Source organism: Eurosta solidaginis, chromosome 5, assembly GCF_040869045.1.
Source record: "Eurosta solidaginis isolate ZX-2024a chromosome 5, ASM4086904v1, whole genome shotgun sequence".
Lineage (NCBI taxonomy): Eukaryota > Metazoa > Arthropoda > Insecta > Diptera > Tephritidae > Eurosta > Eurosta solidaginis.
In genome coordinates, this window is record NC_090323.1 from 101422112 (window position 1) to 101439011 (window position 16900).

Genomic DNA, 16900 nt, shown 5'->3' on the forward strand with positions numbered 1-16900 from the left:
TCGCCTTCCGTATTGCTATGATCTCTACCCATTTCGAGAATTTATCCACGAAAACTAATGCCATCGTATTACCATGCTTCAAACGAGGGAGTGGTCCAACGAAATCTGCACAAACGGTAGCAAAAGGTTCATCTGAAATCTGCGTTAGCATCTTACCTGCAGCTTTTTGCTGGCTGGGTTTGTAGACTTGGCATGCGTGGCATTGTTGCACGTACTTCCGTACGTCCCTGAACATCCCAGGCCAGTAATACCGCATCATTGCACGCGCGATGGATTTCCGTATCCCCAAGTGCCCCGCGCTTGGTGTGTCGTGAATCTCGTTAAGCACTCTTCGCCTCTCCGATTTCGGTACGCATAACTTCCACGGTACCGCATCCTCACCATCCATTTGACTTCCAATTCGTCTGTATAGTCTTCCTTTCTCTATGACGTATTCGGGAAACTTCTCTGGTGTCCTCGTTACTTCAGCCATCTTTGACGTGTACCACTTGCAACTCAAACTTTCTTCATGTGTCGTAAGGCTACCCAGCTGTTCCTCCAGTGGCTGCCTCGACAGTGCATCTGCGACCACGTTCATCTTGCCCTTCCTATACTGCACGTCGAACGAATACTGCTGTAACTCGAGCGCCCATCGAGCGATCCGGCCTGACGGACTTTCGATCGCGTTCAACCATTTCAAAGCCAGGTGATCGGTGATAACCGTGAAATTGTACCCTTCTAAATACGGTCTCATTTTCCTTATTGCCCACACGATTGCTAAACATTCCTTCTCAGTTGGTGAGTAGTTCATCTCGGCTTTATTCAGCCGGCGGCTAGCATACGCTATTACTCGCTCTTCGTCATCCAACCCCTGTGTGAGAACTGCTCCGAGACCATAATCGCTCGCGTCTGTCTGTAATCGAAATCTTTTCGTAAAATCTGGGCAAGCTAGTGCTGGTGCTTGTATTAGTGCATTCTTCAACGCTTCGAATGCCGCCTGTTGTTCTTCGGACCATTTCCACCTACTTCCCTTCTTCAACATTGACGTCAGTGTGTGCGCAACTTGTGAAAAGTCGGGTACGAACCTCCGGTACCAAGAAACTATCCCCAGAAATCGCCTTAACTCTCGTATGTTGTGTGGTGGCGTCAGCTCCTTGATAGCCGCAACTTTGTCGGGATCCGTGTGTATCCCTTCCTCGCTGACGACGTGTCCTAGATATTTCAAACTTTTCTTAAAAAACTCACATTTCTCTGGGTTGATCTTCAGATTCGCCCTCCGTAGCCGCCGAAATACTTCCCCTAGGTGCTTTATATGCTCTTCCAAAGTTGTGCTGGTGATGATGATATCATCCAGGTAGGCAAACGCATTTGGTTCCAACTCTGGGCCAATAACACGGTCGAGTGCTCGCTGAAACGTAGCCGGAGCGGAATGTAGACGGAACGGCATTACTTTCCATTGATACAACCCTCGGCCGGGCACGGTAAATGCTGTATACTTCTTGCTATCTTCTTCCATCGGGATTTGCCAATAACCATTTTTGAGGTCCAGACTGCTGATAAAACGCGCGCTACGTAGCCTATCTAAGATATGCTGTATTCTTGGGAGTGGGTACGCATCTGGCACTGAGCGAGCGTTGAGCTGCCGATAGTCAACGCAGAGTCTCCATTTGCCGTTCTTCTTCCGGGCTAGAACTATTGGTGCACTGTGTGGGCTGTAGGATGGTTCGATGCAACCCTTCTTTATTAGCTCGTCTACCTCCTTGTTTATGATCTCCTGCATCTTTGGGTTCTTAGGGAAATACCGCTGTTTGATTGGACGGTCACCTCGCATCACTATCTTATGCGTGGCAATGTTGGATACTCGTGTCATCTCTTCGAAAATCTGTAATTCGCTCTTTAGAAACGTACTCACCGCAACGTCACTCCTCACGTCTTTCTCGATACTTGCGCTACCTTCGTCCTCCATCATGGTTGTACACGTCACCATCTCCTGCGCTCTCTCTTCTGCTCGTAACGTCATTGTTTCGTTGCCACACCTCAGCTCAAATTTAGCCTTTGCCAGATAATCTGTCCCGATCACCACGCTGTCGACTAACCCAGGCAGAACTAACAACTCACTCTGATGCACTTGATCCCCCAGTTTTACCTCTGCGTCCACTGCCTCCGCTATCCATGCTGCGCTGCCATCGCCCATCACCACTCGTGTATGTATCTTCTTGAGCTTCCGTGCGTCTATTTTCGCCGCTGTCTTCTCGCTGATGAAACTTCGTGTCGCCCCCGTATCTACTGACGCCATGACTTCCTCTCCATCCAGGGTTACTGCAGCCAAGATTCGCCCTTGGGTCTGCCTAAATGTACTTACTGAGTACGAGGTTGGGTTTGTTGAGACGCCACCCCTCGATACCAATGGGGTCTCTGCCCGTTTCCCTGCTGTCCACGACAGCAGTCACGCGTTAGTATACCTACTCGGCCACACTGCCAGCAGAAATCCCTTCGTTCGTTTCGATACCCATGTGCGTAGTGTCCGCTTTCCCCGCATCGCCTGCATGCGTTCCGTGGATCGATGGGCCCTTGGCGTGGTGTCGTCGCATGCTCTGGCATGCTCGCTTGTCGTTGCGCCTCCGTTCTCCGATCTCCTTGCTTCTCATCTTCGTGTATATATTGATAATGCTCGGTTGGCCGTCGCGGCACAAAAGGTTTCGCCGCCGGCCTTAGCGATTCTTTCTCCGGTAAGATGTTCTCGTAATCCTCGGCCATGCTTACCAGTTCCTCTAAGCTGGTGAACTCGCTCCGTTTGATGTAAAGTTGGTACTCTCGTCGACAATTTCTGTAAATCCGATTCAGCTTCTGCTCGCCGTTGTAGTCAGCGTAACGCATGAGTGCCTGTAACGATAAAACGTAATCCTTAAACTGCTCACCTGCGCGCTGCGTACGCTGACGGATCTCGTCATCTAGCTTCTCGAAATACCTCGAGCTCAGGAAAAATTTTAGAAATTCCTTCTTGAAGGCTTCCCACTCTTGCCACTGCCTGTTGTTGTTCCGGTACCACACCAAGGCCTTGTCCTTCAGCAACTCAGGTAACGCTCGTGGGATGGAATCGCGACCAACTTCGTAACTGTCGGCCAGCTCCTCCACCCGTTCAATAAAACATAGCGGGTCCTTACCACCGTCATATTTCAGGCCCCACTTACGTACTCGATCCATTATATTTGTGTGTGATGCTGGTTGGTACATCGCGTATGGCGGTGTTCGTGACCCCTCTTCGTGCCTGGTTGTTTCGTTGACATTTTCCTGTGTGTTGCCGCCTGGCGATGTTTGCTCGGCGTTTTCTATCGGAGTTGGTGGTCTTACCGTGATTACTGGTCGGACGTGCTGTAGGGCTAATTCTGTGAATCGTTCCTGGAATCTTGTGTCGGTACCTTTCGTCTGGATGAAGCCTGCTAGGCGCTTGCGTAGCTCTTCCACCGTTCCGCTGTCTTCCAGCCCAAACTCGGATGCGTATTTGAGAAGTTCCTCACGATTGAGGTAATACACCCAAGTTACCTTCACCATGCCTGCTAGGTATTTTGCTTTCTCTCCGTGCCTTTCCTGTGGGTGTTTTGTATCTCGCAATCCTCTGTGGTTTGTGTCTCGAAATCCTCTGTGTGGTTATCCTCGTGTTGTTACTTGTTTACCATGAGTCTATGTATTCAGAGTCCCTGCTCGGGCGCCATTTGTGACGGACTTTTCCTTGTGCCGGGGTATGCTCAGTCCGTCCAGGATCCCTGTGAAATTAGAGAAGAATCCCTATCGTCTCCTTTTAAAGAGAAAGATCCCGTTTTGTTGTTAAAAAGAAACGTTATAAACTCTTTATTCCGAAATATTCAAACTACCCTTAAAGCTATGGCGACGGAGGTGGGAAACCACCGTCGGTTCTACGCCGATGGGGTTGGGAGAACCCCCACCGGGACTACGCTTAAACTAAAAATCTCAGACTACTTCGTAAAGAAAGTGGAGGTGGAGAACCACCACTTCCTCCCAGTCGGTGGAGTTGGTAAAACCCCCACCGAGTATATAGCTTAAGAATACCCTGCTCTTTCTGAAGGTTGCGGAGGTGGAAAAACCACCACAATCCCTCTAACGATGGGGTTGGAAAAACCCCCAAAGTTGCTAAAATAAAGAACTCGTGAGATGGAAAAATCCCAGGAGTCCCATTCACCGCTAAACAAGGCGTTAGCAGGCTACTATACCTAGCTGGCTACTGTCTCAATTCGCGAAATTTGTCGCCCTTTTATACTTATCCACGCGCAGGTGGACAGTTATCCTACAACAATAAATTTTACTTATTATATGTATTTACTTAAGGTATCTTACATTTAACTGTATTATTCTACCCATATCTCGCATTATAAGTATTTATCTCCAAATTGCGTATGTAAAAATGCCTCTTGTACTGCTCCCCCTAACATGTGAGTTCGTTGGTACGCATCTCCAGTTAGCTAGCATAGTTATTTTTGTTTTCCCTCTGCTGCTTGCTTATTGGGTCTTGTTGTCGACGAGTTGGTTGCCCTTCGTAGGTAACTTGTGTCTAGTACCCACGCTGTGTTGTTGGTATGGCTAACGTGACCGCTTCCTAGTACATTGCATTTTTTCGTTTCTCTTTGTGCGATGTCCGCCCCGACGGTTCGCTTTAATGCCTGCTGTGCTTGGTCGCAATGGCTTGGTATACGTATGTTTGTATGTTTTTGGTGTTCTTCCAATGGGAGCTTATGTGTGTTGCTTATTGCATTGCTGTATTCCCAGCATTATTTAAAATTCCAGCCGGTTATGGGTTATCTGTGGAAATTATAATGTTCAACCAAAATATTTACCGTATGCGGGCAGAGACAATTATTTAAACGAAGAAATTAGATGTTGTCATGAATGTTTGCATGTATATTAGGGTAATTCAAAAATGATTATTTTGTATGTGTAAATTTAATTCATATAATTCAGTTTTGTACATTTTACATGCTATATGTATAAATTCATTATAATTCAAGTAGGATTTATACACGTTTTAATGAGTTTTGATAAATATTTGTAGGTTCGAATGTGTGGGCTCCAAAGCCGGTGGATTTGGGTCCTCACAATGCATATGAGCGCAAAAATTGACTGCCTTTACTTTAATATTTCAATTGCCAAAAAGGTGTCTATTTACTTATTAAATAAATTACATAGGTAAAGAGTTTATCAAAGGAAATTAGAGAACAATGAAATCAAGAAAAAATAAAATAATAGAAAATATTGGAACCAATAAGTGGACTGTAACAATTGACTGCGTAGCGGTAGAATCGTATGATGCTGCTGGCATTGAACTTGCATTCGCTTCGTATGTATATAGGGATAGGCATACATAGCTTTAGTAGGCTATGCAGTTATTATGTATTAAATATGATGTTATGTCGAAGGAGTTGAATGACTTCCGGCGTATGACGATATCGCAGAGGTTCCCAAGTAGTTATTACGATGGAACAAAGTAGTCTGCGGTTCCCAAACACTACTCTTTTGGTACTAACGATCAAGCTGGAATAGTAAGCATCATATAAAAAAAAAAATTGAGGAACAAGCTGGAATAGGTAAATTTTTTATTTGAACCTTTTTTGGATTGTTAAATGTAAACTCAATATAAAAAAATTAAATGTAATAAAATATGATTGTAGTGACCTTTTTACTTTGACTTTATCAAACTGTGATTTTTGCCGGCTCAAGGCAAAAGGCCTCCTAACGCAATAGAGAGGTTAATAAAGGAATACCCGAAAGATAAATGCCGGAAGAACAGAGAGAACACGACTACAAAAAATATAGATCTGTAGTATATATACCAGGTTTTTCAGAAAGATTTCAGGGCTCAGACATCTATGACAAGGAGAATATAAGAATTGCACACAAACCATCGTACACAACAAACATATTTTTTAATAACATGAAAAGCAAAATAACAAATTCAGACAAACATAATGTAATATATAAGATTACATGTGCGGGAAATGAAAATAATAACTGTGGAAAAGAATATGTGGGTACAACAAAGAACAAGTTAAAAACAAGAATAACAGGACACAGATCGGATATTAAATGTAGATCATCTGGCAAAATTCATAAAACAGCACTTGCGGTCCACTGTACAGAGAACGGACACCAGATTTTAAAGCGGTGAGCATACTAGAGCAGGAGACAAATTATAGCAAAAGGTTTACGTTAGAAATGCTACACATAGCAAATACACCACCAAGCAAGAGACTAAACTACAAAACGGACACAGGAAATTGCTCCCATATTTATAGACACTTACTTGACTCACAAAAAAACAAAAAATTAGTTCTGAACTGCATGGCGAACTAACAAGTGTCGTGTATCGGGCAAGATAATTAATGTATGTATGTATGGAAAAATTGTATCCCAATTGTATTCAGTTTTATATGTGAATATTTGTTTGTTATTGTTATAGCCCCTGAAGACGATCTCCGAAGGAGATTTATATATATTGGGAAATATTTAAAAAAGTGTTTTATTACATTGGACCTTGAGCCGGCAAAAATCACAGCTTGATAGAAAATAAAATGTATAATATGAATTATCAAATATTTTTGTTTTTAAATATTACCCAGAATTAAAAAGTTTTTCGCAATACTAACATTAAAAAAAAGCAAAAAACAAACAAAAAAACAAAAAAATATTTTTGTTTTTAAATTCTACCCAAAATTAAAAAGTGATTCGCAATACTAAAATAAAAAAAATGAAAACAAAAACAAAAAAAAATATTTTTGTTTTTAAATTCTACCCAAAATTAAAAAGTGATTCGCAATACTAAAATAAAAAAAAACCAAAAAAAAAATAACAAAAACGCGAACCTTTTCGAACCATGAAACCTAGTACATTTCATAGTATATAACCCTAACTATATAAATAAATTAATCAAGTTTTGAAGAAATGTGAGGAAAATGAGTTAACGGTAAAAATGTAATTTTTCCCATATATTAAATTTTTTTATTTGCTATAGGGTAAGGCTTTTTCAACTGAGCACCGTTTTCACCAAAGTCAATATTTTGCGATGATATTTCGTCAGCGCCGAGTGTTGTGGTCGAGAAGAACACTGTGTGAAATTTGTTGCAAAATTCTGAATGGTTTTTTTTTAAATTGGCAATTAAATATTTTTGGATTGGTTTGGGAAATTAATTCTTTATCCGAAAGTAAGCATCCAAATGGGACAATTTTTTAGGTATAGATTCAAAAGACATTCAAGTACAGGGCAAATTTTTTTTTTGCAAAAATTGTTTTCGTTGTTGGTTTGCAATACATTTTCTATAAACAATTGAATATTTAAACAATTTCTCCGCCTTGCGTCCTATGGACGACAGTGAAAAAAATCTGAAAATAAGCCGAACTACTCATGGAAGTATTCTTAACGTAATTGGCACTTGATGGAATTTTTTCTGGATCTGCTCTCAATGGTTTGGAGATCTATAGGATTTCCACAATATTTTGCGAACCGTCTTCAACAGTGGAATTTATTTACGTGACATAAAAAATAATTATAACCTTTGCACAGGGTATGACCAGTATTTCCATTAGGAGACGAATGTAATTTTCCGTTGTATAAATATTTTCTACACGTCCGACCTACGTATTGTCCGGCTAGTTCGCTAAATTTAACATATTCATCACTTATTCGCACTAAAATTGTGTACACTGTATTATGGTTATTTTTTTGAAAAGGGTTCACCAGTGATTTGGATTCGGCATTTTGTTCATCAATAGCTCGTAGTTAATATCAATGCAAACAAAATAATTATTAATATTATTAATAACAATATTTTTATTTTTTCCCTTATTGAAAATAAAATTTTTAGTACCCAGAATGATGCTCTCATATAATATTAATATTCTCAGCTTTCGGAATAAGAAACTGTTCCCACCCAGTGTTGTAAAAGGTAGTTGCTCAAACTAGTTCTATAATTTTTTTTTTCTAAAGATAAGCAAAATAAATGGATGATCGGAAAAATCGCACTCACAAGGTATTCCCTCTGGGTAACCTCAATGTGTGTAGTGAATGCTTAAATTACGGGTGGTATCTGCTTTTCTCGTCACGGGAGGTTCACATGGTGCATGAGGCCTTTTAAGCCAAACCCTTCTCGCCAGCGGCTTTTGGCCAGGGCTGCCTATTTGCATATTCGCAGCTTACCCAAAATTTGTAAGTTTTTCACTGTTTGCCGGCAGTGACTACCTTGGCCTGAGCTCAGCCTGAGTCACACCGACTAAGTTTCAATATAAAGGTCTTGTGCATTTATTTATTTACTTATTTATTTATATGCATACTATATCTACAGGACATAGTCCCCACAGATAGGCCCATAGATTACACAATACAAGGAGTTGAAAAAAAGGTCTTAACGACTTAAATACATTTAAATAATAATTACAAAAATACACTGTATACTTATTAAATCATTCAAAATCAAATTCGAAAAGACGCACAGAGGTATAGGGGGTTACCCCTTACATACATATTTAACGTATTAAGCAGGTACTTTTTAATTCTGAAAATCGGGTCGCAAGCATCTAAGTTTTTGCAGTGATTATTGAAATCATGACAAATGCCACGAAGTGGGTCATGCATTTCGAAGTTCGATCTGCATGTAATTATATGCAGTTGTTGAAAATACCTAGACGGTCTAACTGTAGGTAACGTAATAGTTTCAACCGGCTGCAGTACGGCGGAAGATTACTTGACGTGTCCCATGGCAAGCAAAAAGCAAAAATTATGTTTGGACCGATTCCAGTTTATAGCAGTGAATCTGATAACGTTGGCTCCAGATTATCGAAGCATATTCCAATATTGGCCTCACCAATGATGTAAAGAGAGTTTTAGTAACGTACGGATCATTAAATTCCTTAGACCACCTTTTCACGAACGCCAAAGTACCTTTCGCCCTATTAACGCAAGTTTCCATATGTAATCTAAAATCAAGCTTAGGGTACATTGTAACACCTAGTTCAGTGAAGTTGGCGACTTGCTTAATAACATAATCTCCAATCACATACCCATGGGACTTAAAGGTTCGCCGTGTAAAACACATGAACTTACACTTCGGAAGGTTTAGTGACATGAGGTTTACATTACACCATACAACTAGGCTGTTCAGATCCAACTGAAGAAGTGCTCTATTCTCTGGTGGGCCGATAGGCTTAATAAGTTTCACGTCATCCGCATACATCAACGGCTTACAGTGCTTCAAAACACTTGGTAGGTCATTAATGAACAGTAGGAATAATACTGGTTCAAGATGGGGTACCTTGTGGAAAACCAGGAGTTACATTGATAAATTTGGACCAACAGTTCTTAAAAATAACTGTTTGTTTACGTTTATTCAAATAAGAAGAAATTCAAGAGAGAAGTAAAAGAGGAAAGCCTAACCGGTAGTGTTTGTGTAAGAGTAGAGAACGGGATATTTTATCAAACGCCTTGCTAAAATATGTGTAAATAACATTAATTTCGCAATTAGATTTAAAGCTATTGGATACAAGGGTCGTGAACTCTAGAAGTTTAGACACTGTTTACTTTTCCTTACAAAAGCCGTGCTGTGATAAGTCAATAACCGAAGATACACTGAACGCCAGTTGCTTTGTGACAATTGCTTCGAACAGCTTGGGAATGGCATTGAGTTTAGCTATTCCTCTGTAATTTGTGACACAAGATCTGCTGACACTCTTATAGAGAGGAATTATAAATGACCTTTTCCACTTCATAGGAAACATCCCTTGCTTCAGTGAGGCATTAAAAAATCAAGCAGAGGTCGATATAGGTATTGTGCACAAGTTTTTAGCACAATTGGCGGAAAATGATCAGGTCCAGCAAGGTAAGATATTTTCAGATTATCCAGATGCCAAAGAACATCCTCAGCACTAATAAAAAAGAGGAACTAATGCCGAATTCAGTGGGGATAAAATAAAAGTATAATCTGACGGCACGGAATCGGATGAATCCGAATAGTTAGATTTGAAATAATCAATCAATATTAGCAATTATAGCATTGCCGTTCGAAGTGTGATCGTTAAGCTTCATTGTAGAAGGAAACCCTTTAGTATTTCTTTTCCGAGTTAGCGAAACTGTAAAACGCCTTAAGGTTACAATAAATTGTACTCCGATTCCTACTAATATACTCTATAGCAACTGTTGTTTAGGGTGTTATATTTGTGACGTAAAATAGAGTAAGCAGCATAGGCAGTTCTTTTGGTTTTTCAGACGTTTTAGTTCTTTAGTGCACGAAGCAGTTGATGTAGCTGTCGAGGTGTCCGATATAGGTATGCATTTGTGAAAAATATCGTGAAGCACATTGTTAATTGTTAAAGTGAGATACATTCACTTCAACATCCCCGCTGTACTCAGGCCAGATAATTCTCGCTGACATCTTCAGAGAAAGCAAACGAATCACATCTATTTACAGAACACCTCGACGTGTCATCTGCAAATGTTTTACCAAATTTGTTAATTACTTTTCAATATAAAGGTCTTGTGCATTCATGTGTTCAGTTCACGATTTATTTCATTATAGATGTTCCAGTTATTAGCTTGTGAATGGGTTCTTGAAACGAGGACACAGCTATGGGAGACCGAACATATGACTGAAGATGGCGTTTTACACGAGCTGGTTTCAAGTGAACAATTAGAGCAATTTCAACAAGACGTCAACTACATGCGTTACATAACTGAATGTTTACAAGTAAGTTTTCTTCAGGTTTTTTAACACATAAAAAAATAAATAAATGTAAGGCCTGATAACCACCGAAGAGATCTTAGGCTGAGCTTCTCTTCCAATTTGGGTCGTGCTCCTTTTAATTTTTCCTACAAATTGGCGGGACGGGACCTACTCGTTTTATGCCGACTCCGAACGGAATCTGCAAGGCAGATGAGTTTTCCCTGGGGGGAGGGGGGGGGGGGGGCGGGTGTGGTGGTGGTGGACCGCCCTCCCAAAATTTCGAATTGACTCCAAACAAAAACTTTCTTATAGCCTTATATCGTTCTTTTGTTCATAATTGAACATACCTATATTAATCTTATCTGTATAAAATTTTCAAAAATTCTCTTTGGTTTAATTCACTTGAATCCATCTCAGACGGAGCTTTGATAAACAAATTCTAACTTTACTGCAGCATTCATCATACAATCCCTCGTCTCTAGTTACTGCCTCTCTGAAACCTAAAACAGTACACACGTGGTCTAAAACGGCTTTATCCTTTTGCTTTTGGCCATGTTCTGCAACCCACACCTCATACAACTCCTTCTTTGTTATCGCCATTATATCAAAACGGGGGCCTAGGGGGTGAATAATCATTTGAGTTACATGTAATAACATTTAATTATTGTAGAAATTTAAAAATTATTCTGGTTCAGCGTGGTTAAAACTTTTGGCAGGCTTTTCCTTTCACGGTTTTATATATTTTCAGCACAAACACACACACACATTAAAAACTCTTAATTTACTAAAAAATACTAAACCAAAAAACTTTTGATCACTTGCAAATTAATATACTTACGTCTAGATTTTAAATAACCAAAAAATATTTTACCTTTCGTTTCACCACAAAGTTTTATTTAATTTTAAACCACGCATTATTTCACTTCTGTAAATTGAACTACTGCGTTGTCAACAATTCACAGTTTATAAGAAAATAGTATATTCACATATTACGATATAATGAGGATTTGTTAGTGTAAAGAAACGGTTAGCCTGCGCGCAAACTAGTATAAAAGGGCGAGAATTTTGTAAGAAATTGGGTATTAGCTAGCTAGGTATAGTAGCCTGCTAACGCCATGTTTAGCAGTGAATGGGACTCCTGGGATTTTCCAGCTCTCGAGTCTTTTAGTTTAGAAAATTTTTTTTCCAACCCCATCGTTAGAAGGATTGTGGCGGTTTTTCCACCTCCGCAGCCTTCAGGAAGAATAGGGTATTCTTTAAGATTATACTCGGTGGGGGTTTTCCAACTCCACCGACTGGGAGGAAGTGGTGGTTTTTCCACCTCCGCGGCCTTTAGCCTTAAGAGTAGTGTAGAAAATAAATTCAATGAAACAAAGTATAACGTTTTAAATTGAAACATGGCCTTTCTCTTTAAAAGGAGACGATAGAGATCATTTTCTCTTTCCACAGGGATCCTGGACGGACTGATCATACCCCGGCCAAAGGAAAAGTCCGTCACAAATGGCCCCCGAGCAGGGACACTGAACATAGAGTCACATGGTAAACAACTAACAATACGAGGATAACCACAAGAGTAGACAAAGGTAATTAAAAACACGAGGATAACCACAGAGGATACAACGGAGAATACACGGAGGGAATCCTGAATTGCGGAAATATAAGCATACAGAAACCAACGAGAGACACATAGACACAATGGCAAGAGTTACGTGGTGTATTACCTCAACCGCGAGGATCTGGTGAAATACGCGGTAGAATTTGAACTAGAGAGCAGTGGAACAGTGGGTGAGCAACGAAAGCGCTTGCCGAGCTTCATTCAAGCGCATGGTAGCGAGTTAAGCCTCGAGGCTCGTTTCATCGAATTAGAGACCCAGAATCCAAGACCAATAACTCCAAAGCCGGGCGACCAGCTAGTGCTACCAGGCAGCAGCGGCGTTTCAGCCGCGGATCAAACGATGGAGCAGAAGAAGAATCTGGTCGATACACCCAGAAACGAGGAGCAGCAGACATACGCGATGTACCAGCCAGCATCAAACACAAATATAATGGATCGAGTACGCTAGTGGGGTCTGAAATATAACGGCGGCAAGGACCCGCTATGTTTAATTGGGTTGGATTTTATATTAGGTGCCACGATTTTCAAACTTTTGTTGATTTGTAGGGGTAGAGGGGGTCCTAAAAATCACAAAATTATCATCCGCAACTCTAGGAAACTCTTAGTTTATGAAATATAAGCTTTTTAATTTCCAAATTTAGTAAAATTTCAACTTAATTCCTGCACTTAAAATTCGGGTCGCACATGTCGATAGCGGTATCAAAGGACGCGTATTTGCGTCAAGAATCCGAAAGCAGAAACTACGTTTTTTATCTCGTTTAAAAGTCATTCGCGGAAAACCCGTCTGTACTATTTTCGCTTTTTTCGTTGTTGCAATTAAACAAACGAAAACAAATGAAGGTGGTGAATAGTATTGCCAGCTCCGCAACAATATCTTTTTATCTTGGTAGAACATTATAAGGTGGTGGCACGTCGACATAAATGCAAACAAACATACACTATCAATGTATTTTGTTTTGGTAAAATACTTTTAATAATTTGTAGTCTAATATTATTTGGAGTGCTGCGCAGAAGGGTCTACTACGCAGAAACACATCACCGTGGCGGTAGCCACGGTTATACCACACACCCGGACTTGGCATGGCGTAGCCCAGGGTTATTTTTTATAAGCGCGGCCGAAGGCCGCCTATGCAGGAAGGTGTTCTACGCAGAATTACCGTTGGAATCAGCATAAAAATCTCTATAAAGCCCGATTTTTTTTTTTTTTGACAAATGTATGTATTTTGCACTTGTTCCACTTAAATACATTAATTTCAAATTATTCAGAGAATTACAAAACAAAGTACATTGATAGTGTATGTTTGTTTGAATTTATGTCGACGTGTCACCACCTTATAATGTTCTACCAAGATAAAAAGATATTGTTGCGGAGCTGGCAACACTATTCACAACCTTCATTTGTTTTCGTTTGTTTAATTGCAACAACGAAAAAAGCGACAATAGTACCGACGGGTTTTCCACGAATAACTTTTAAACGAGATAAAAAATGTAGTTTCTGCTTTCTGAATCTAGACGCAAATACGCGTCTTTTGATACCGCTATCGACATGTGCGACCCGAATTTTAAGTACAGGACTTAAGTTGAAACTTTACTAAATTTGGAAATTAAAAAGCTTATATTTCATAAACTAAGAGTTTCCTAGAGTCGCGGATGATAATTTTGTGATTTTTAGGACCCCCGCCACCCCTCGAAAAAAAAGTTGGAAAATCGTGGCACCTTATTCAAAATATTCCCCGTTTAATTGAACGGGTGGAGGAGCTGGCCGACAGCTACGAAGTTGGTCGCAACTCCATCCCTGGAGCGCTACCAGAACTCTTGAAAGATAAGGCGTTGGTATGGTACCGCAACAACAACCCATACTGGCAATAGTGGGAAGCCTTTAAGAAAGACTTCCTAAGGTTTTTCCTAAGTTCCAGGTACTTTGAGCATTTGGATGACGAGATCCGGCAGCGAGTCCATCGACCAGATGAGGCCTTTAAAGACTATGTGCTATCGTTACAGGGGCTAATGCGACACGCCGACTACACCGATGACAAAAAGCTGGATAGAACATATAGAAATTCGCGGCGGGAGTACCAGCTATACATAAAAAGAAGCGAGTTTAGTAGCTTGGAGGGATTGGTCAGCCTAGTTGTATAATTTTCACTAGCCTAGCACTGTATCAACAAACGGAGGACACACGAAATTAAATTCAATGGTTTTATTTAAAATGTAAAACTTTTAAGTTACAAAACCACGGTATATAAAATACTAATTCATTTAAATATTTAAAATTAAAACGAAATATTTGCGCGACGGCGGGCGGGCGAGAGACCAAAGCTTATCAGGAGATTAAAAAACACGGCGAATGATGCTGGCACGATGATGCGTTTGCGTGGGTAGTTTAATGACAACTAAACTCAATTGAGAGTGAGCGCGGTGGTGGTTGGCAAGCCACGGCTGAGCTGCACTGCTTGCGCTTGGCCGCACTGGCCGGGTGTTGCCAGACGGAGGGGCGGACTTAGTCCGAAAATTGGATCATGTCTTCAACATGCTCCCCCCCCCCCCCCCCCCCCCCCCGCCCGACGCGTTGATGGGTTAAGGGCGGCGTCAACTCTGTCCAAGGCTGCTCGTGCCTCGGCTACTAATTGTCTTATTTTTTTTTCTTTTTGACGAGCCGATTGGCTTCGTACCGCGCTCTGGCGGTTTTCCGTGCGGGCTCGTGGGGTTGCCCTGTCTCTTCGGCGGCTGTCGTTGTCCGCATGGTTGTTCGGTCGAGCCCGGTGGAGCAAAGTGTGGTGGCCGAGTAAGCATTTTCCGCAGCTGCTTGGGAAGTCGCACGCCCCGGTGGAGTGTGAGATTGCGAGGCAGTTGAGGCAGTGCCGGTGGGTTTTGGCACAGTGGTATCTCTCCTCGGGTTGCATCGCTAAAAAGGCCCGGCACTGTCTCAACACATGCCGTTGACCACAGAGGCGACACTTTGGTCCCTCGGTTGTTCTGCGGGTCCTGTAAAGACAAGAAAGGAGAAAAAAAATATTCGTATTTTTTAGGCATGGGTGAGGGTAGCTTATATATCTTTTTCAGATTGCTAGGGTCATGAAACAGAGGGTACCAGAGGTAGGGTTGGCATTACTAGGCAGTTGGTAGCACGCACAGTTTGGCAATATTACGGGTTATTAGTCCATTTCGGGTTTTGAGTTCCACAACTCGAACATTGTTATCCGATCCAGGGTGTAAAGTGATTACCCGTCCCAAACGCCATTCGTTCGGGGGTAGTAAATCATCCTTTACCACGACTAAATCTCCAACTTGAATATTGCGTTGAGGGCATTTCCATTTATACCGCTTATGCAGCTCCTTGAGATACTCGTTCTTCCATCGTGTGCTGAATTGGTGGTGAAGCACTTTCAGTTTCTGCCATTTGTTGACCAAGGTGAGATGCTCTGCAGTTGGCTCCGGTAACGACAAGAGCGGCGCGCCACGTAGGAAATGCCCTGGAGTTAGGACTAGGGGATCCATTGGATCTTCGGACATAGGGGAGAGCGGTCGGGAGTTGAGGACCGCCTCTATGCGTACTAAGAGGGTAGTAAGCTCTTCGAAGGAGAACTTCTGGTTTCCTGCTACTTTCGTAAAGTGTATCTTGAAACTTTTCACGGCCGCTTCCCATAGCCCACCCATGTGTGGAGCGTATGGTGGGATGAATTTCCATGAGAATCCGTGAGTTGCATATTTTTCTGCGACGTCTGTAGCGACTTCCTTGAGAAATGTGGTGAATTCCCTTTGAAATACGCGTTGTGCGCCGACGAACGTCTTTCCGTTGTCAGAAAATATCTGATGGGGTAGGCCACGGCGACCAGTAAATCGGGCAAAGGCTGCGTTGAAGGCATTCGTGGTGAGATCAGAGCACACTTCTAAATGAACAGCCTTTGTGGAAAAACAGACGAACACACAAACGTAAGCTTTGACATACGAAGCTCGGCGAAGGGGAGAAGTTTTTACCATAAATGGTCCAGCAAAGTCGACTCCTGTTGTATGAAAGGGTAGGGAATACGTTGACCTCTCGGGTGGCAAGGCGGCCATTATCTGCGTTTTCATCTGCTGTTTATAGATGGTGCAGGTTTTGCAGTGGAAGACGAGCTTTTTGACCTTTTGCTTCAAACGTGGAATGTAGTACTGTTGCTGTACCATTCGGATCATCAGCTGTTTGTCGGCATGAAGCAGGTTCGAATGGAGGAAGTCCAACAGAAGAGAACAAAATCGAGAGTTTTCGGGTATGATAATTGGGTGCCGCTCATTAAAGCTATAGGTGGCATATGCTAATCTTCCAGAAACTCGCATGATTCCTGAGTCATCTAGCATGGGGTTTAATGTCAGAAGGGTGTTCTTTTTGGGTAAGGGTCCTGACGTTTGAAGCAGCTCTATCGTGTCTCCGTAATGATTCCGTTGAGTTTGAATGATGATTTTGATTTTGGCATCATTCACTTCGGCGCGGGTGAGGTTGAGCGTGGATGGGACTTCTAGTTTTCTTGCTTTTCGGATAAACCGCAACATATAGGCCACGACTCTAAGCGCTCGAGAAAATGACGAAAAACGGTCGATTATATCTATA

General features: G+C 41.7%; 1 protein-coding gene across 3 annotated transcripts in view; it reads left to right on the forward strand.

Moving 5' to 3' along the window:
- Positions 1 to 16900, forward strand: part of SREBP (Sterol regulatory element binding protein) — an 801341-nt gene that overhangs the window by 513776 nt on the left and 270665 nt on the right. For all 3 annotated transcript variants that reach the window (XM_067756908.1, XM_067756907.1, XM_067756909.1), the window contains exon 8: positions 10554 to 10721. In XM_067756908.1, the coding sequence (XP_067613009.1) occupies positions 10554 to 10721 (168 nt within the window). The remainder of the gene's footprint in view (positions 1 to 10553; positions 10722 to 16900) is intronic.